The sequence below is a fragment of the Anarhichas minor genome, unplaced genomic scaffold (genome assembly GCF_050575085.1).
Source record: "Anarhichas minor isolate MPS153535 unplaced genomic scaffold, ASM5057508v1 ptg000062l, whole genome shotgun sequence".
NCBI classification, from domain to species: domain Eukaryota; kingdom Metazoa; phylum Chordata; class Actinopteri; order Perciformes; family Anarhichadidae; genus Anarhichas; species Anarhichas minor.
The window spans coordinates 4,488,015-4,509,371 of record NW_027466508.1 but is presented as its reverse complement, the minus strand read 5'-3'; the positions used below and the strand labels follow the sequence as shown (position 1 = coordinate 4,509,371).

General features: G+C 41.2%; 2 protein-coding genes across 4 annotated transcripts; both read left to right on the top strand.

Annotated features, from left to right (window-relative positions):
- The first annotated feature begins 154 nt into the window (after positions 1-154).
- Positions 155-9,423, top strand: LOC142933554 (protein LSM14 homolog A-like). Of its 2 annotated transcripts, none has more exons than XM_076077687.1 (10): positions 155-490; positions 1,213-1,376; positions 2,799-2,949; positions 3,755-3,949; positions 4,121-4,201; positions 4,554-4,742; positions 5,298-5,451; positions 5,738-5,764; positions 5,935-6,175; positions 7,341-9,423. In XM_076077687.1, exons 1-10 carry the CDS (start codon positions 367-369, stop codon positions 7,359-7,361), a joined length of 1,347 nt encoding a protein of 448 aa, XP_075933802.1. In that variant the 5' UTR covers positions 155-366; the 3' UTR covers positions 7,362-9,423. The 2 variants fall into 2 exon arrangements, with proteins under 2 accessions (XP_075933802.1, XP_075933801.1); XM_076077686.1 differs by having other exon boundaries at positions 156-490; positions 7,338-9,423.
- A 148-nt stretch (positions 9,424-9,571) lies between these two features.
- On the top strand, positions 9,572-20,036 carry hdgfl3 (HDGF like 3). Of its 2 annotated transcripts, none has more exons than XM_076077689.1 (6): positions 9,572-11,538; positions 12,407-12,483; positions 12,978-13,116; positions 13,424-13,588; positions 16,175-16,309; positions 18,028-20,036. In XM_076077689.1, exons 1-6 carry the CDS (start codon positions 11,455-11,457, stop codon positions 18,052-18,054), a joined length of 627 nt encoding a protein of 208 aa, XP_075933804.1. In that variant the 5' UTR covers positions 9,572-11,454; the 3' UTR covers positions 18,055-20,036. The 2 variants fall into 2 exon arrangements, with proteins under 2 accessions (XP_075933804.1, XP_075933803.1); XM_076077688.1 differs by having other exon boundaries at positions 16,172-16,309.
- The last annotated feature ends 1,321 nt before the right edge of the window (positions 20,037-21,357 follow it).

Here is a 21,357-nt window from a genome sequence, read left to right as displayed (position 1 = left end):
ATAATCGTAAACGTGACCAAAACTGCACGTGCGTTCTTGGTATTACTGAGTTCCCCTTGTTTGTCGTCAAATCACTCTTTAACATTGACGAGGAAAGGGTAGCATTGGAAGGAAGAGGAGGTAGCTTTAGAGAAATGAGACGCGGCCCGTCTCCCAACATCCTTAGCGGCGGGCGAAGGAAAACGTAAACGGCCATGTTGTGGTAGAAGTCAGTCCTGAAACGAGCGAGGCTTACTCACGGCGTTACTTATCAATCTGTGTAATGTAGTCTCAGAACTACGGCTCTGAAAGTAACACGGCTGACTTCTCGTTTGACAGTTATTAATTCCGTGTAAATTCGTGCGTCATTAACAGCAGAGGGCCAACATGAGCGGAGGAGGGACGCCGTACATCGGCAGCAAAATTAGCCTAATCTCCAAGGCCGAGATTCGCTATGAAGGAATTTTGTACACCATTGATACTGAAAACTCGACCGTAGCTCTTGCTAAAGGTAAGTCACGTAACCACGGGCTGGACTACAGCACTCAACCTGTCTCTATCAGAGCTTACACACGTGTCGAACGATGGAAACCTGTCACTGAATTCAGCGCAGTTCGCTACGTTAGCTAACGTTAGCTTTGTAGCCAACTAACAGCTAAGTGGCGCTGCAGTTAACGCTCCTTTGTTTACCTTGTGTTTGGGGTTACCGTTAAATATGTGTCCGCTATTGCAGAGTACCGAGTGGCATACCGTGTAATAGAAAGTTAGCCTTGTTGCTATCATACTCTCTTACTAAAGCTTTAATCACTGGTTGATAACGGTAGCTTAGTTATATTTTAAGTCTTGAATCTGAGCGTGTGTCAAGTGAACTTGCATGACTTTACAACGGCACATGTTAATCCACCACGACGTGCTTCACCATTCAAACATGACAGATTCCCTATTTATTTGCTAAGAAAAATAATATTATATTATACAAAAAGTAACAGGTAGTTATTGCATTGTATTGTTGGATGCCTATTTAATATATTGTCCAAGAAGAATATATGAAAAAAATCATACAGTTTAACAATAAAATGATGCATCTCTATTCATAGTGTTAAACATTATACTGTATCACTTCTTAAATGTGGACTTAATGCCCAGTGTAAGAAATCTACTAAGCCTCAATAAAATAAAAAAAGATAAAATAGTTTTAATTAATTTGAATAACCCTGTGAATTTTCCCAACAGTTCGCTCTTTCGGCACTGAGGACCGGCCCACTGACAGGCCTGTTCCACCTCGGGAGGAGGTGTTTGAGTACATCATCTTCAGAGGCAGCGATATAAAGGACCTTACAGTGTGTGAGCCACCCAAAGCCACTAGCTCCCTGCCTCAGGACCCTGCTATAGTCCAAGTAGGTTCATTTATATTTACTTTAAAATAGCAATCTGTATATTTTTTTACAAGTCTCTGGAAACCTTTTAAGGACATTTTTTAAGCTAATTTCTTTCCAGTATTTTCTTTTATTAGGATTGTCAAGTAATAAAGATGCCACACTGTGAGGACAAAAAAAATAAACCCTTTTACATGGCACATTTTGACTCGTCACAGCAGGAAAAGGCACAGGTGTATCTAATACCATTAATTACTGCTACATCCCATTAAAGTCTCTCGGTCAACCAGCGGGCCAGGGCTGTGAAACTGGCTCGCCTAAATATAATTCAGCCATCATTGATGAGTGTTATTGATTACACCTGTGCTCCTCAGGTTACGATGAAACAAAAATACGTAGAAATTTAAATATTAAATAAATTGAATTTAAAGTTCATTTGACTTTGCACTAATAACATTTTGAACAAAGTTCGACAACTGAGCCTCGATTCTGTTGTTCCAAAGAAATAGAAAAAATGGCTTAGACACCGAGGACTTCAACACTTGATTATACAGAGAAGTTGGACTTTTGCTGAGACCAACGTTGTACCATAATGTGGTTAGAATAACACCTCCAGCTCCATGCGTCAAAATGTGTTAAATGAAATGCCTCTCCATTTGCACCCGACTCTTTTATCTTATCCGTGTCTGTTTTCATGGTGTCAATAATCATAAACTGTCTTGTCATTGAGGCTCACTGAATGCACTAGCTTTTCTTTTTAATGAAATGGATGAAAAGCAGTAGAAAGTGTGTATAGTAGGCTTGTGCAGGATGTGCCACTGCGATAGTGACAGTCACAAGTCTTTAAAGCAGTTGTGTGTTTCAGAACTACAGTTGCATATTCATTTCTTATGGATGACGGATTAAGTCATCCCACTTTAGTGGGTCCGGAGTCTGCTCCCCTAGAAGAAAAATGTGTCTTTCCGAGTTAAATCCATCAATCTTGTGCACTGTTGAGAGCACAATGAACAGGCTAGATCTATGAAAACCTTTGTGCTCAGGTTAACAATTCTGGGCTCTATCAGTGGTGTAATGTAACTAAGTACACCAGTAAGTAAGTTAGGATTGTACTTAAGTAAACATTTGTAGGTACTTGCACTTGACTTGAGTATTTTGGTTTTATGTGACTTTTTACTTCAACTCCACATCTTCTCAGAGGGAAATATTATAATTTTTAAATTCTCTACATGTATTTTACGATATTATTTACTAGTAAGGCTACTGCAGATTTAATACAAAAATAAAAATCCACTAATTAACTATAATGTATATAAAATTAGAAATTAAATCTGGGTAATTAACATGAAACACTGTTATTCATTGTGTACCTGATGTGAATTTATGTGACGGTGCTGTTTCCTGACAGTCGGCATTGTCAGTTGATGGTGTAATGTGTTTCTCTAGTCGTCACTTGGATCCAGCAATGCTTCAGCGGGATCGTCATTCCAGTCGGCGGGGTCCTATGCTGCGCTCAGCAAGGCCCCCGTCCCGCCATACAGCCAGTTTGGAGTCACGCCCCTTGCAGCTCAGCAGTTCGGTTCTGCCGGAGCCGGAGGTAAGGAGTAGTTCTCGTTCCGGATGCGTGTCCGGTCACTGTATGGATGCACAGGATGCACCATGAAGCAGAGCTGTGAGAATGGTTCCCGTTCCCACATGATGATGGGATTAATTATGGTTATAGCAAGACGTAGCTCATCACAAACAACAGTGTATTTAACATGACGTATAAGATGTTAATGCTTGCATGAATCAATTGGTGCACAAATATCGTCTTCAAAATAATTTAATTAAATTGAGCCTATATTGCCCAGCTCCATCTCTGTGTTCAGAGCACTTTGAGTTTTTTTTTGTTTTTGTCTAAACCCTTTCTGATGACGACTCAAACGATTGACCGCTTTTCAAACGAGCCTTGTAAGCAAAGCATCTTGTTTCTCTGGCAACAGCTGTTTCCTGCTAATTCTAACCGAGCACAGCTGCATGTCGTCTTTTGAGCTTCCTGCTGTGCACCTGAACCCCATTATGCGTTGAACTGGATTTAGCGGAGACTATTAGGCATCACGTTTCTAATACACTGAGTCCAGGGCATCTTAAAGTGCTCAAAGGGGGAGACATTTATTGCTGGGGTTTATTACTAAATATATAAATTGCTTTGGAAATGCATTGAGTTACCATTGGAGTTATTAAAAATTAGATATCTGTGTCGTCGAGTGGCAATATTATGGAAGAACCTTCCTAGTCGGAGTTACATTAATGGGGTGTATCCCCAAACTGTCACTGCCCCCGTCAGCCGCTGCAAGATGAAGTACGCTGCGTTTAAAGACAATCGTATCGTTTGGATCTGACTTTGGTATTTTCTGCAGGGTGCATCAGTCCCCAGCTGGACTCTATCACCAAACGTCCCACCCTGGAGCAGGCGGTGAAGGCCCCACCATCAGCTGCCCCGGTACCACCTGCCCCCGTGGGACAGAGGAGTCAGTCGGGGGCGGCGGCTCCCAGACCCCCCGGCATCCCTTCCGGCAGCCAAAGGCCCCCCGACCTCCTGGAGCAGAGAAAGGGTAAAGACTCCTCCAGGACTTTGCGAGGTTAAAGTCCACGCTGATAAAAGTTTGCTGTATCTTTGCAAATGTCTGAAGTTGCCTTCAAGTGTATATTTTAATCAAGTTGCCCGCTTTGTTAGAGCTGTACCACTTCACCTTGAGTTTAAGATGGTGTCTTTTTCTGTTCAGCTCCTGAGGTCCCGTTGGTGTCACGGCCAGATCATGAACACGGCGCTCTTGAAAACCGAGATCCCAACAAGCGTCACACCGGTAAGTAGTTTTGCATTTGTTTTCATTAGCTGTATTAGTGGAAGTCAGTGAGGTAGTCATTTGTTTTCCCCCTGAAAAGGTGTCTTGATGGTTCACGTGGTGAATGTTTTATGTTGGCGCCGTTCGCTGCGAGCTGCCGGCTCAGCTGTCGCCGCGTTGAGAACCGTTGAGGGCCAATAGAAATGCTCCCAGTCTCGTATGCAGCACCGTTAAATCTTAGACATGGCTCCTTTTTCATTATATTGTGCTGGAGTATAAAGCTAGTGTAACACTGTCCCAATACTTTTGACTGCACAGCAGGCCCAGGTGTCGCTTGTTTGACTGTTTCCGTATTTAATTTTTTTATATTTAGGTAATTTGTCAGCTGGTGCTCAGCCCAATCGCCGTGGCCGCGGACGAGGAAACCGCAGCCGAGGTAAAGTCAACCTGCGCCGGGACGGCGCCATGACGTTCGAAGAAGACTTTGACTTTGAGACGGCCAACGCCCAGTTCAACAAAGACGAGATCGACAAAGAGCTCCAGAACAAGCTGAAACTGAAAGGCACGGCTTCCACACACACACACACACACACACACAGTCCGATGGGGCAAACTTGACAAAACTCAAAGGGGAGAAAATGTTTTTTCAGCCCAGGTTGACATTTTCATGTAAGACACTGACACCAGCTACAAGTTAAAAATCAGACACTGCATTTATTTTTATCAATTCCATTGGCTTTATGGTGTAAAACGGAGATGTACTTGTTGAGATGGCGCGTATCCTCCAAAGCGTGGGAGGGAATCGTCACTTCAAAAAAGCCTTATATGACTTATATTGGTATTTTTAGAGCACAAAATGGTTTGAATATATTTTATCCTATCACCTTTTGTGCTAGTGAAAACCCACGAAAAAAAACCCAGTTTTTGCTCCCAAAAGCAAATATAGCTATAGTAGAAGTAAATTGCTTGTGATACCGTGCTGAGATAGAAATGTACTGAAGCTGGTACCTTCATTGTAACAGCCACTGCAATAGAAATCCCAGCATCATTTTCTGGTCTTTTCCCAGCCCACTTTGTTGTTACTGGGTCACTCAGTCTAAATGTCTTCCAACCACAGATGACAAGACTGAAAAGGCAGTGAATGGAGAAGAACCTGCAGAGTCCGAACATCCAGCCAACGAGGGGGCCAACGAGGAGGAGGAGGCTGCCAACAGCACCTACTATGACAAGACCAAGTCCTTCTTTGATAACCTGTCCGCTGATGATTTGAGGTACCTCAATATGTCCACTGTTGTGAAATTGTGATTCAGTTCTAGGACAGAGGGTGAATTTAGGACTATTCAGACAAAATAAGAATGAAGAGGTTTTTAACTTTGAAGCTTGTGGACTTTTTCTAATGGAAACGTATGAACGTGGAAGTGAACATTTACTTTTCTTCTCCAAAATCAGTATTTCATGTTTATGAAATGCACATAAGCCTTGATGCATTTATTTAAACATGGGAATGAAACTCTATTGATACACTAAAAACCTTTTGTTTTGTTTTATCTCTTTCAGTAAAGGGGGTGACAGAGGATTTTCACGGTAAGTCACTTATTTATTTTAGTTTGTGTTGAGGGAGGCTCCTCAGGTGAATGGGTTAGGTAGCATTTGTTACACGGATAAAACACGTAATTATGAAACGAAACAATGTACTCGTACTACATGTATGTACTACTACTTTAGTACACTTAAAGACCCTTTTGTGTTGTCAGGGAGCGAAGGACAACCTGGGCAGAAGAGAGACGGATGAACTCCGAGACATTTGGCATCCCCCTGAGGCACAATCGAGGAAGAGGAGGTTTCCGCGGCCGGGGCTTCATGGGGCCCCGCGGAGGCAGAGGGCGGCCGCTGAGCAGAGGCTCCTTCGCCCCGCCCCGAGGTCCTCCGCCCGGTTTCAGAGGCGGATTCAGAGGTGGCAGAGGAGGCCGGGATTTCTCTGATTTTGAATATAGGGTAAATCCAACAGCTTCATGACCTCGGAGATCATTAAAGTATCATTAAATAGGTGTAGCATTTCATAAATGTAATAATTAGAAACATAATGTAAGAAAAACATGAGTGCGTAATGTCATAAGAGTTTTGTGCGTAACATAATACCTTGAGTTATTTTGAGAAATTCTGACATTACAAACTAAGCAGAAACATAGGAACCCTTCTGGTTTTACATGATACAAGTAGGCTCCTTAATTTAAAGCCACTGGACTTTGTCTGGAGGACATTTTCATAAATCTGTTTCAAATTGACGAAGCCTCTTTTAATGCTTGTCAAAATTCAGAACTACAAGAAATCCAGTGACCTGAACAAATGAGGAACTTCAGTTTATATGTCATTATTCCAGATATGTTTAATGTTGATTCAAGCAGCAAAACCACATCGGTTCAGTCTACCGAACTGTCTCACTTTGGCCACTAGATGGCTCCGTTCACTTGTCATGCATTTCATGTTTGTGCCTCAGATCATGAGAGGTATGTTGAGTTTTTTTTACATAAGCCACTTTAATGTAAAGTAGGCTACTTAACTTTGAAATAGTCATAATGTTACTTAAAGATCTTTCCAGTTTTCAGCCTATTTATCTTTGTATCTTGCAAACATGACGGTTGCTTGACATGCAGCTACTCGATGATATTTATTCATATCTCTTCTGGTCAGATTTTGGGAGGAATTATAATTGTACTTCGTCCAATTACTAATGGTTTGACAAATTTCATTATTTGATATAATTCACTGAACTTTATAACTACAATGTAGAACACTTCTAAAAATTGTTAAATGCAAAAGTCGGACTGAAGTGCAGCTCTTTCAGTTCTGAGGCATTTTGGCAAGAAATGAATTGTTTTGTTTTTGTCCAGAGTAAGCGTACATCATTTTTATCGCCTGTATGAGCTCCAAAGAGGATGTGATGATATCAAACATTCGTAACATGGTTTACATGTCATTATATTGATAACCAGTTTATTAATGAATTGTCATTTTCTCATGAAAATGCACTGAACTATGCACTCAGTTTTCTTACATTATTCTCTGATTATTACGTTACAAAGCCTTATATACTATATTTAAATATAACATGCATTTTTTACAGCAAAGTAAATGTACGGCTGCTGTTTCTTTCCAGAAGGACAACAAGGTGGCTGCATAGTGCTGCAGCAACGGCTCCTCCAACAATCCAAGCCCTCATCGTGAAATGATTCCCGTTGAAGAAATTCTTTGGTCTCGACATTTGACAGACAGAATGACGACATCTTCTCAGTCACCAGCAGCGGGGCTGACTGCTTTACATCGGGGGGGTGGGTGAGAGTGCAGCTCCCTTTTCTCCACTTTTGAGAATTAGGCTTTTTTATTTGTTGTTTTTGTTTTGGCCCAGACATGTTGTTTGATAAAAAAAACAGCCACCAGATGGACGAGAACATGTGTAAATACCTTAGGTGGGAGCGATCTGTATTTTTGCATCGGTCCAGTTAATTTCTTACTGAAGACGTTTGATATTGAAGAACGCAGAAACGCCCACCGATACTGTGAGAGGCTCGCAGGTCATGTGATCGATTTGTTTTGTTTTTAATCTCACCATGTGTGGCGCCACCAAAATTCAGTGCATTGCCGGTTGCACCATATATTCCTCTGCTCAGACTTAGTCTGGTTGCCACGTGTTCAGTATTTTTACCCAGAATGCAGGAAATGGTTTATTTCCCCCTTTTTTTCCTTTTTTCTGGACATCATTCATTCTCAATCATCTTCTAATTACTGCCCCCCCCCCCCCCCTCACCAGACAAACTCACTTTTAGTTTAGAAAAGGTCTTTCAGTATTTAGAATTGCGTAGATCATACTTAGACATCTTGCCGCTTCTGATGAATTATGTTTCTGCTTTTAGTTTGTGGCTAGAACTGCAAGCCTGTCAATGGTGGCAGCCTGTTGCAGGCAACCAATAGGAGCCGGCCCTCTGATTGCTATTTGGGGTTTACAGCATTAGCTTTAGAAGAATGTTTTTGTTGACCGGGTCTGTTTTTTTTTTTTTTTTTACATAGTTGATTGAACAAAGAGCATTCCCATGATTTGTGTCCGTTACTATTAATGCCTTTAGAAGTTCTTAGGAAAGGAAAGCCTTCAGTGTATCCAGTTTAAACCTGCAGTCAGAATGACTTTGAACAAGTCCAATTTGGATAATCCAAAAGGAAGAAGAAGAAGAAATGCCCCGCTATTTTGCCAAAAAGAATATGCAAGCATTTGGTCGAGATAAAATAATTGCCAGCCTATGACGTACCTGTTAAATCTGCCTTCCTGTGTCCAAAACCTACTGAGCCACCTGTTAAGGCATGTTCATTTATTTAGTTATCGCCATTAGGGTTGGGCGATTGGACGAAATTGTCGTTTTGATAATTGAATGGCCTGCCTCCGAAGAGAGGGAGAGAGAGAACATCGCACGCACCTGAGTGGATATAGTGCCCGTTGTTGGACTGACGGTGGCCAGTTGGAGAATTTCAAACGTATCACCCAACCCTAATCGGCATCCTTTTTAATTGTCTTACAGTTATCATCTGCATTATTTGTTTGTTTTTTTCCACTGCAAAACTGTGCTTGCAGTGTTTACTGAAAATGGGGAAATCTTGTATATGATTAAATGATGTCTCAAAACATATGTTCAAAAATTCTGCCCTCTGGCTTGTTTGTAGCTCCTCCTGTTGCATTGTTGTCAATGGAATTGTTCTCTGGAGTGTTTTTGTTTTTCTACACAGAGTTGTGAACAAAGGGACATGACCTGGATGTGGTGCCAGTGTGATGGTTTTTGCTCTGATTTGTTAGTACTTTAGGGAGTGCCTTCAGAGTGATGACTTTTTTTCTTTTTTACAGCTCTCCCTTTAACTTAAAAGTCGACAAAGGTTTTGATAGCACGGCGAGACTGGATGTTTCTTGGGAGCTGTGTCTGTTTTAAAACGAAGCCCGGGTGAAGCTGGATATTGCACAGGCGGCCGATCACTGCATGATAAGCCGTAGAAATCATCACTTCACACTGGCTTTTTTTTTTTTTTTTTTTTCGCAATAACAAGCGAGATTAAATTTGAGACAAAAGTATTACTGGACTATTGCAAACGGAGATGTTTTCGTATGTTACTTCTTCCAGTCTCTGGAATTGTAAACCAGGATCTGTTTTCATGAGAATAGCAGCAAAATTGAGTTTTTAAGTAAAATAAAGAGTTGTACAATATCCGTGTCTCTGATGTGTGTTTTTGCGCACTGCCTATCTAAAAGTCTCCCTTCAAATAATCGCTCGTATTTGTTTATTGGAAAAGTTGTTAAAATTGCCTGTTTTTAATGTGGATAGAAATTGTAAATTGTGCGATCACACACTGGCCTTCAGCGGGACGAGAAGATGCTGCTTTAAATGTAACGAATGCAACATCCTACAGTTCTTCAAAAACACTATTTTACTCACGGTACATGTACCCACATTATCCTTTAGTGTCTCAATCTCAGAATAGAATATGATTGCAATTTTTAAAAAGTGTATTTGGGACCATTTACTTCAAATAACTGAATCAGACCAAAATAATAGAAACAAATGCATCTGATCATTTTAATTTATTTAATATAAATAAGGAAGCAATAATGTTGAGTATATTTAGATGCTACGGTGCAACCCACGTGAGTTCCTGAAGAGTTAAAAGCTAGAAATGTAAAGGCAGGCCTCAAATCCATATTTCATTGGATGACACGAAACAAAAATGTTGATTGGATCAATTATATCTATTATAACCAGCAGTGGTTCATTAGTTACACAAATGAGGCTCTTGGGGCACTAGGAGAACAGCTACAGGAAACAAGTAGAACAGCATGGCAAGATAGATAAGCATGAGATTGGATGTGTGGTTCTTAACTTCCTCATGGTGGTGACCCTCTACTGTGCGGTTACGCCCGGCCTAGGGGAAACCTGAGCGCAGCATAACGCCCTCTCCCTCTCTTAGGTAGCATTAAGCTTGAGACATGCACATACGCATATGCAACTTACACACGCTCACAAAGAAAGCTAATAAAACAAAAAGGATGTACAAGTGTACTGCAGCTTTTTCTTTGTCAAATAAACCGCTCCTCGAGTGTACAAGTCTCACAATGATCTCATCTCTTACTGACTCCCGAATTTGCTCTACATCCGGCCGTGTGGTCCTGCTGCCCAACATTATCTCATCATTTAGTGGTATTATGTTAAAGCAGCCGATCCCTTATTAATCTGATCATGCTGTGAATGAATCTCATATTCCCTCATGCAAGTGGAAAACAGCCCACCATATATACTGTATATAATATGGTGGGCTGTTTTATTATTTGTAAGTATACAATAAAAATACATTAAAATATATATATATATATATATGTATCTTTTAATGTATTTACAAAAATAAATCTTTCTCTCATCTTTTGTGGCAGACTTTGTGAATTTGTTGTTACATTTGTATCTTCTTTGACTTGTCTCTAATATGAATAGCAGCTGAAGTAACAAGTTGGATCGGTATAAACTGCCACTTATCTGCAGCAAAGGCTCGAGAAAGGATCGATACTTCATCTAGCTGACATCACTTGGGAGATGCTTCCACCAAGTGGACGCAAACTGTCATGAAACTGTGGGATGACCAAGTAAATGGAGTTCAATTTAAACCGGAGTCACGTGATTTTGGAGTAGTCTATGCGGGCAATGAAACGGGTTTATTTTATCATTAGCATGTGTTGCATCACTTTGTAGGTAATATTCTGGCAACTTTCATCATCTGTAATACACTCAAGTGTTGGTGATGTATGATGTTTTTTTACAAGGTGAAGTAGAGACAACACTTGTGTATCTTCTCATTCTTGGTTTAAAAAAATAAACACGTTACAGACATAATTTTTAAGCGTAAAAGTCTAAATATTAAAGACACGTGTGTCAAGCGTGGCTTTTATTTCGTTGACCGGAAGCTTGACTCGTCCTATTCTGACAGACTTTGCGTTTCTCACAGGTGCCTTACTCCAACTTAGGCCATTCTCGGTTACGTTTACACCTGAATTCGGTCGTAAGACGATAGCCCTCTCGCGGGCCCCGTTTTCCGCGGTTTTCTTTTTTTAATTATTTATTTCCGTGTAAACTGCGGTCTTGATTTAAAAACATTGATGGTCGATAATTTAGCCCTGCGTTGAGGGCCCCCGGGAGAAACTGCACAGGATTACAAAGTCACATCAGACTGTTTTTTTTTTTATATCCGGCGACATGGCTCGACCACGGCCGCGGGAATACAAGGCAGGAGATTTGGTTTTCGCTAAAATGAAGGGATACCCGCACTGGCCGGCGAGGGTGAGTCGAGGATGCGGCCGGGCTGGGAGCTGAGGGAGGCGGGGTTGATTTACACAAAACAGCCGCTGCTTCTCTGGGGGTGCTGGGAGAGGGCTGCTACGGTGACTTCACAGCCACATTTAGTCTGCTTAGTTCTGTCACCAAATCGTCTACTAAAAGCCTTTTTCTTTTTTACATTTGAAAATAATGAATACACGTACATTTACTGAGCTCCACATACTCAATACGCTTCCCGCTCCTTACTGCTCTTGTTTGAGTTGGAACGCATGTTCTTTCCACCGCGTTATTCATTTCCACGCATTCCTTCAACATGTGTTTTTTTTGTGTTCATTTAACGTTTGCATTTAGCCGTCACCCAATACATAAATAAGCCCGTAGCTGACCTCAGGTAAACCGCGGCCCCCCCCGCTCCAACACGACCATCGATGCACCGTCTCATATGCTGTGAATGAAGCCGTGTATGAAACGCACTGTAGCCGCCTAACGGCAGACAGTGCGTGGCCTCTAATTCAATGGCGCACATGGGTTACCATGTCATGAGTTGGATTCCCACAGTGCAGCAGGCAGCCGGGCTCCATTTTTAATCATCGTGAAACAAATTACTTGGAGCATCTTTCTACCACCATACAACAGGTCTGACTGACGTTATATTGTATATGGGATCAGGACATAAGCCCATAGTAATCCTCCTAGCAGTGTATATAATTTAAGGTACCGTGGTAGACATTAACAGATGACTGGGCATCTAAAAAAGGAGGAGTATAATATATATATATATATATATATATATATATATATATATATATATATATATATATATATATATATATATAAATAATGTAACAGCTTCTCTCTCCCTGTCTTTCAGATTGATGAGCTTCCAGAAGGAGCTGTCAAACCGCCCGCCAACAAGTACCCCATCTTCTTCTTTGGGACCCATGAAACGTAGGCCCCCCCCCAGGATGTGCAGCATTCCTCTCACGTGTATAGATATTTAAAGGGTAGCAGCTGCCCGCACTCAGATCTGTATGAATGTTAAGGAGTTGTAATGCAGTTGCACCAAATTGGGAATCTTAATAGATTTTGACATCGCTGCCACAGCTTTGTGGGGCTCGTACTGTTGGAAAAACATGGATATCCCTGCCAAGGCAATAACTTTAAAGTATTTTTTCAGTACCCTAAATTTAGGGAACATCAACATGTTTTAAGTGTGACAGTTCATTCTTTACTGTGAATAGAATAGTTGTATATCCTTATTACAGGTTAATGCTCGTGGTGCTGAGGTTTGAAATCGCTCAGCAGCTTGCATGTTTCTGTAAAATTGGATATCTTTAAATTAGTAAACTTTTATGCATGACAATGCCGAAGTTTAACTCGTGACACACTGTGGTTTTCCAGACTGTCGTAAAAGTAACAGCTGTCCCGTCACCCTTCTTTAGTGCATTCCTGGGCCCGAAGGATCTTCTGCCTTACAAGGAGTATAAAGACAAATTTGGCAAGTCCAATAAGAGGAAAGGCTTCAACGAGGGCCTGTGGGAGATCGAGAACAACCCCGGAGTCAAGTTCACAGGCTATCAGGTCAGCCGGCACTCTATTGTGTCTGTGGTCTAGAGAGAAGACAGTGGGAGAAAACATGAAGGAGGGAGGGGGGGGGGGGGGTCAGAGATGCCAGACAGGTTTGATCCTCGACAAAGCCACATTGTTGCCTCGCCGAAAGTGGAAGACACAAATGAAAGGGCTGTCGACAGCAGAAAGAAAAGAAAGATGCATTCATTTTGTCTTAACTTGCAGTCTCACATTTGTACGTTTGAAGCGTCAGTTGTCTGTGGAACCAGCCATTTCTGCTTCTAGTTTTACGATCGGTGGGCATCTTTCGCACACACAGGCCATCCAGCAACAGAGTTCGCTGGAGACAGAGGAGGGGGGGAACGCCGCCGCCGACGGCAGCAGCGAGGGCGAGGAGGGCGACTCTGTTGAGGACGAAGACAACAAGGAAAAGCTGAAGGGAGGGAAGACCGGATCCAAACGGAAAAAGACGGCCACATCCAAGGTACCTCACCTCAGCTGGTTTAACATACTAACACAGGAGCGAGGACGGATCACGCTGGATTCCATGAATTTAGAGACAATCTTTCATATCATGTTTGTTTGACTGAGATATGGCATGAACGGTAGAGACAGAGGTCATCCGATCTGTGTCATTTGTGGCAGTTAGTTGACGGATAGCATTATTATTTTCACATTTTTTTATGGATATTGCGATAATATTGCAATCGTGAATTCTTTTGGCCGTGATATACGACTGAGACCCGTTGTCTGAGTCGTTTAAAGCTAGATGTAAACACTATATTTCCCGATTTTGCTCATTGAAAATAAAAGCTTTTGAAATGAGAAAATAACGGGGGGGGGGGGGGGATTTGACGGAAATAAAATGTATTTTGCAGCCGCTCCTTTGACCACGAAATATACCATCACTATCCGGTCAGTGTCGGGTGTGGACATAGTTGAGTTCCGATCTGGTGCATCCGATCGCAAAAGTCACATTGAAAAGACAAGTGTTAGAAACAAGCTCAAACAAGTGGGTCGTTTAGGTTCGGCCGACCATACGTCCTGTGAACATCCCAGAATTCTTTTTTTTATTTCGCCTCATCATTTCCCGGACAGCGGGACACCCTTGAGCCCTGGGCGCTCCCAAAATAAATCAATCCTCAGATACTCCTATTACATATCATCGACATGTGAAGTTGAGGACGTAGTTACAGTATTTGGAGATTTTGATTGTTTGAACCAGGCGGCAAGCTTCTTCTTAATACTAATTCATTCTCTCTAATGGCCAGCAGGGGGCGACTCCTCTGGTTGCCAAAAAGAGTCAGATTGTATAGAAGTCTATGAGAAAATGACTCTACTTCTCACTTGATTTATTACCTCAGTAAACATTGTAAACATGAGTTTATGGTCTCAATCTCTAGTTTCAGGTCTTCTTCAATACAACATGATGTTCATTTAGTAAACGATGATCCATTTAGAGTCAAATAGACCATAAAGCAGAGTATGCTTTAGGGCGGGCTTACTGTGATTGACAGGTTGCTGCCGCTACCAGAGCCGTATACGGTGTCTCTGTACAAACAGGTTGATGCTGGCATCTAGATCTGGTCTCCAGTAAATGCATTATTTCCTCCTGTTTGAGTAATGTTGGTCTTTTCATGGGATATGTTGGCAGTAAGAAAAGTCCGGCCTTATCCTCCAACATATATCTGGTGTATATTTCCAGAGGGATATATATCAAACCTATGATATATATCTGTCATGGTCCCATTATTCCGCGATACTTTTCTGTCCGTGGACACAATATTGGCAGCAAAGGGGCTTGATTCTTCCAGGAAGGACAGCCTGGCTGATTACTTAGTTTTTTTGTTGCTGAAAACGACACTGTAGCTTCACTGTGAGGCATTCCTCCACATTTCACTCATCCAAATGTTTTTTTTTAACAACCTCTGCTCCTGATGTTCTCACTGTATTCATTACGTCGGTCTCTTTTGTTTGACCTTGCCTTTATTTTGAAAAAAGAAAAGCTTTGAGGTTTGAGGGGATGGACCGCTGCAGAGCACTGCCACAGTCTGTTACTGTATCACTGCTGCTGTAAAGGGAAGCAGGTTGAAAAAGTCACATGCATCCTGCTCCTCACTTAGCAACCGCTGTTGCCTAGCAACTGGGCTCTATTACGCACAGCACATGTGGTGCATCCGAAGGAATTTTGGCACTCTTGTGGAGCGGTTTGCTGTTGTGTGTGTGTGTGTGTCCTGTCACATCACTGAAACTGTGTGTGTGTGTGTGTGTGTGTGTGTGTGTCCTGTCACATCACTGTGTGTGTGTGTGTGTGTGTGGTTACACAAAGGAACTGGAATCTCCTCAGCTGACAAAAGATTAAATGTGATCTCTGTTTATCTGGGTGATGAGAGGCAGGAACAATCATTTAGTTGTTTTCAAACCCACGCACACACACACACATTATCAAATGCTGAAATTATTCAATTTAGCTCGTTCCGCCATGCTTTAATGCTACACTGGTTACAGAAAATGAGCTGAACAGCGTTGGGTTTTAACGGGCCTCACTCCACGGCGCTCCAGAGAACAAGCTAACTAGCTAGCCGTCCTCCTTCCCGCCGAGCTGCGACGACACTTAACGACCCCACTGACGTGTGTTCTCGCCACAGCAACTAACAACAATCAACATTTTCTTTTGCACTGGTCTAATGACCGCAGGAAAACAGTTCAATGTCCGCTCTACTCCTGTTCTATTTCTATGAGGGTAACACCAGCCTCACTGTTCACTCTGCGGTTTGAAGAAGTTTACACTCCAGCAACTCAAACCAGTTACGTTAAATAGCGCTCAGCAGTTAGTCGTCATCCTCACCCTTTTCTTTTGTAAAACCAAAACATTCTGTCTGAAAAAAACAAACCATAAAGCAAAATATTCCGATTTGAAACTCTGGAGCTAATGAAACCATGTCAAGTTAGACAGATGGGGGGGGGGGGGGTGTATCGGTGGTTGATCAAAGGGACAAACAAAACATGATTTATGTTTATTTTATGTGTTATCTGAGAATTCTGACACTGATCTGTGTGTTTGTAGCAGAAATCTTCCAAGCTGTCGAGGATCTCATCCGTAGAGGACGACCTGGAGAAGGATGGGAAAGATGACGACCAGAAGAGCGGCTCTGAGGGAGGAGACCCCGACAACGACATCATCCAAAATACCACCGGCAGTAAGGTGAGATTGTTAAACGCCCGCATGTTTACTACTCTAATCAGTCTGAGCGTCTTTCTAAGTCCTTTGACCTGAAGTTTCCCACTTTCAAAAAAATGTACTCCGTGGTTTCCCGGAGATTTGATAAAGATACAAAGAAGTTTTCTGTCTGAACACGACATAATATTGCTGATTTTTTGCGCTTCCAGTTCTAAGGCAACTAAATTCTTTCATCAGGTTTTTCAAGTTTAGAGCTTTAAGTCAAAGTCTCAACTGCTCTTCGTCCTTCTTGGTGGAGGCCAATCCTAGCCGCGCTACCCATTGGTTGAACCTGAAATGCGGACCTTTGTCTACCCCTTGTGACAGTGAGAGCAATTTCAAAAAACAATGTCGGCGTGCTTTTGCGAGCTCACGGATTGGGATCGCACATTGAGCTCTGAAACGGAAGTAAGATTGCAAAAATGACGCAATAAGAATAAGGACTATATATACTATATGCGCGCTAGCTTGTGACTCTGCCCCCTTCAATTTGCTCCAGCTGTTTTGGCTTCGGAGCACTGCAACAGGACACAGTCACATCTGGATATCAGGGTCAGGTCTTCCTCAAATCCACACGAGAAAACAAAGCCTCTGTAAGGAGTGATTGGCGACCATATGACTGTTTAGGACAACATATGATTCACATATTTTAGGCGTATATGTTTTATTGTTTAGTTATGATTTAAGTTATTGTGTGCGCATGGATCTGCACACACACACACACACAACTAATTCCATTGCCGTCGCCTAGATTATTCATACCAGCGTGTCTGGTTTGTCCCAAATATATTCTGAAAATGTGTCATACTGAATGTAGCTACAGCCCATAATAATTGTATTAGTTATTATTAGTTTGTTGGACCCCTGCATGGAGTCGGATCAGTAAAATGAACCATCCCACATCAGACACCATTAGAATTCTGAAGGCAGCGTTCAACTCGCTAACAATAAGCCGAAAGGTTTTTCTTTACTGGGACTAATGATTTTCTGTTAAAATGAGTCATAAAAACATAAAAAAGACGGAGTAAGCGTCCACAGCACTACACTGCTATGCTCGGTACTCCTGCTTCTCCAAACTGGCCACAAAAAGCCCATTTGTGGGAGCAGATCGGCCGGGCGGACACTGTTGCTGGTTAGCATTGTGCTTTTTATTACCGTGCGCCTTGTGTCACCTTGCTGTAACGTTGCGGCTGTCATTTTGAGCGGTGACCAGCTCGTCTATACAAAGTATAAAGCAGACATTCTGCGATTGATGCTCACAGCGGTGTAACACAAATAGATAGTAGCCCAAATAGATAATACAACGCAAAGGAGCGATGCTAGTCTAGTCTAGACTATACAACGGTGGTTCGGGTGGTGATAATGTTGGCAAGATATTGTTGTCATAGAAACATTAAAAAACGTTGAAAAAGGCGCTATGTGGACACAGACCCTAAGTAAGCAAGTTAGCTAACACGGTCACATAACAACAGTGGGTTTAAAACACGTTTTGTCTAATTATACATGTCTTATTGTGCCACTGTTGTACTTTCTAATAACACAGTTTACAGTTCTTTATCTACTGAATGTTTTTGTTTTAATTATTTCATTGTATTTTAAATGTCTCCTATATGCAAAGCACTTCGTTCAACATGTGGTTTGACTTAATGTCACTAACAACGATGCTTATAATACCTGTGTTTCTTTATTGATGCGTCCCCCAGAACCAGCTGCTCATAGAAAAACATTAAGTGAAGAAAGCACGAAGTCTTCCCCCGTAGCTGAGATGTTGGGAAGGTACATCAACGACATGATCTCTCATCAGCACCATCCGCTGGCCGCCATCGTCACTTCCACCTCTCTGTCGGACTTCCAGTATGTGTTTTGTATGACAGACGCACCCATAATGATACCGGTATGGTGGTGGTCATCGTGCGGATGCCGGGGTATAAGCGCTGAAACTTAATGCCAAGGGGTCGTGTCTTGAACTCTCTAAAATAGACAGGTTAAGATTCGTATTTCGCTTTCATCCAGTGACTCTGAATGCTTGTAGGTTTTATATTGTGAAATAAACGTGAAGTATAGGATATCTAAAGGGGCATTAAGTACTTGACTTGACTTTGATCGTGGTCTAATGGCAACAATTACGCGTTGTGATAATGTTAGCTGTGTTTATATGGAGCTTTTCGCTACTCGGCTCATGCTACAATAGCCCAATATATATAATATATTGAAATTACAGGTGTACCCTTTCATAACCTGTTAAGTGACACTTATTTGTGAAGCAATAGGTAAGTGGTGTCCCTTTGCCCCCTTTTAATAACTGCAAGAGTAGAACTAAATCTGTTACTTCACTGGAAAACATAGCGGTAAAATGTCAACTGTTGCCTATTTCTTGTTGTACATGGACACTTATTTGTGATTATCATAATGTATTACGCTCTACCGAAAAAATCATTTAAAGCCTTGTCAAAATAGTCTTATCTGAAGGTCTGCTTACGAGGAACTATTAACTGCATCAGCAATTGGAGTTGCTGGCTAAATTGTCCCGTAGGAATAGACGGGAATATGTTCATAGGAATTTTTTATATGGACAATTTCATACAGAAGGGAAAACAATATGTACTCGTTGCCAAGTCGCAATGCAAAATCACAATGTGACAATAATTGAAAAAGGTTAGTTAACTAACACGACTTCTTCAGGGTTAGGCTAATACATTTTACATCATGGAAAACAGAATGACCCTCAGAGTTTAAAGGCGAATGAGTCGGATCGTCCGAAAAAAACAGAAATGTGTAGACTTATACACAAAAATGATCCCTTTCAATCGTCACTTTGCACCCCACTAGAAGTATGTGGCGGTGTCCGTATCTGCAGAGACCCTGCCCCTCTGCCTGTATTTTCTTATTTTGCTTTGTCTGGCACGTTTCTGGGCGTCGACATCTATAAAAACGTAGCGACCGGGTGCCAGATCGTAAGCACGCATCCAAGAAGAAACTACAAAAGTGGCGGACACTGTGCCGAAAACCCCCCCAAAAAACGCATATTTAGCAAGGGCGAAATGCCAAGCGCACAAAACTTATTCCAAAAGGAGAGCGCATCTGGGGTTGGCTTTTTTTTTGCCACTGGCAAATCATCCTAATTGCATGCCAGTGGGCGTGGCTTCTGGCGTCGTAGAGCCGGGGAGGAGGGGCCGACTTTGACTGGCGCGTTTACGTACCTGCAACCGACAAATCCTACTCATTCTGCCTTTAAGATAACGAGGTAACTTTAAGACGTGGTGACAAAACTACGACAGTTCAATTTCGTCAAAAAATTATTTTCAAGTGAAAGGGCCAGTAGTATTCGTCACTCGCTAAAGAACATTAAAGTAGATTACTTACTGCCTCTTTAATTGGTGTTGAAAAGTGACTTGTTATATTTGTTCAGAAGGTCATTTTACAGTAGTTTGTGAATTTCGTTACAATAGAAATACAGTATCAGTGCATCTCTACTGTGCATGTGACATGATGTAATACAGTCGTGTACATGTCACATTTAGGCCAGAAGAAACAGTGGGTTAGATTGGCCCGTGTCCTTCATAATCATTCATAGTGTAGATAGCCATCTGTATTTATACCCGTGTATACCTATCTGTATTGCATCACTCACGATCACCTGTCACTGTGTACAAATGCATTTGATAAGACCTCCATACATATATATATATATATATATATATATATATATATATATATATATATATATATATATATATATATATATATATATATATATATATATATATATATATATATATATATATATATATATATATATATATATATTCTCCTGCCATCCATGATATATGTTAGGTATTGCATTGTACTGGTCACTCTCGTTATAGCTTGAAATTGCATTTTTTTTACGAGGATAATTTTGGGAGGGACTTGGGAAGCATCATCCATCACCATATGTTACTCTTTTATGTAACCAAAAAAGACGAATGGAAATGCATAGATAAATGTATGAAGTGTTGTGCACAACTGGGTTACACATTGTAACTCGAAGATGAACTATAACGGTATATTTTACTCTTGTCGTAGAATATAGGACCAGTATTCTACTCGGACTGCTCTAGGTCTCATCTTTTTATGGCAAAGTGATACATCTGTTCTTCTGTGTATTCTGTGAAATAGATCACTGTATATTTCAAAGCTTCTTTTTTTTTTATAGTGGCATGCTCTACTGTTGTGCTCATTCTTGGAGAAAAAGTGTGCATTGGTTCTTAGCTTAAAGTCAGATATTTGTTGGTGTGCGAAGGACATGTGGGGGAAAAAGAATACACATTCCACTTTTTTTCTGTTGCCTTGTCTCAACGTCTAAAACCTGACAGTAAACTGAGCCACATTAACTAAGGAAACTGAGAGCTGTGAAAATGTTTTTTCATCTGAAACATTGTGACGAACATACAGAGTAATAATGCATTTTAAATCCCCAAACTTTAGATTAAATTAATTACATGAATTATGATTAAAGATGACACCAGGCTACTCTGTCTTTTAACTCTGTGCCAGTTGCCTTTACTTTGCTTCAGCTATTGTCGTCATGAGATATATAGACCTAATTATTTTTTTGATAGCGAACACCCCTTGTGTATGTAAACTCATGCTTTTTTATTAATTTATTAAAATCCGTTAGATCTTTGTTATGCTCGTATTTGGAATATGTTTTGCATTTTCAAGGTTTGTAATTTACTGTAAACTGTTTTTTGCTGTTTATGGACGAGACTTTTACTAAATAAACTCATTGGAATGCAGAGTGAGGCTGTAATACTCATTACACACCGAGAAACAAAATTGTTACATGGGGGGAAAATGGATTAGAAGCTTCCAGTTAACATGCAAACATTAGCATGCTAGCTGAGGTAGCGTACTATTTCCCCTTTAACATAAACATTACTATATACATGAGCGTTAGAGTATATAATTCTGTATATTGTGTACTGTGTATGCATTATATAGCCTACTGCACATCAGTGATAATACACACACTATGTTAGTCCATGCAGCGC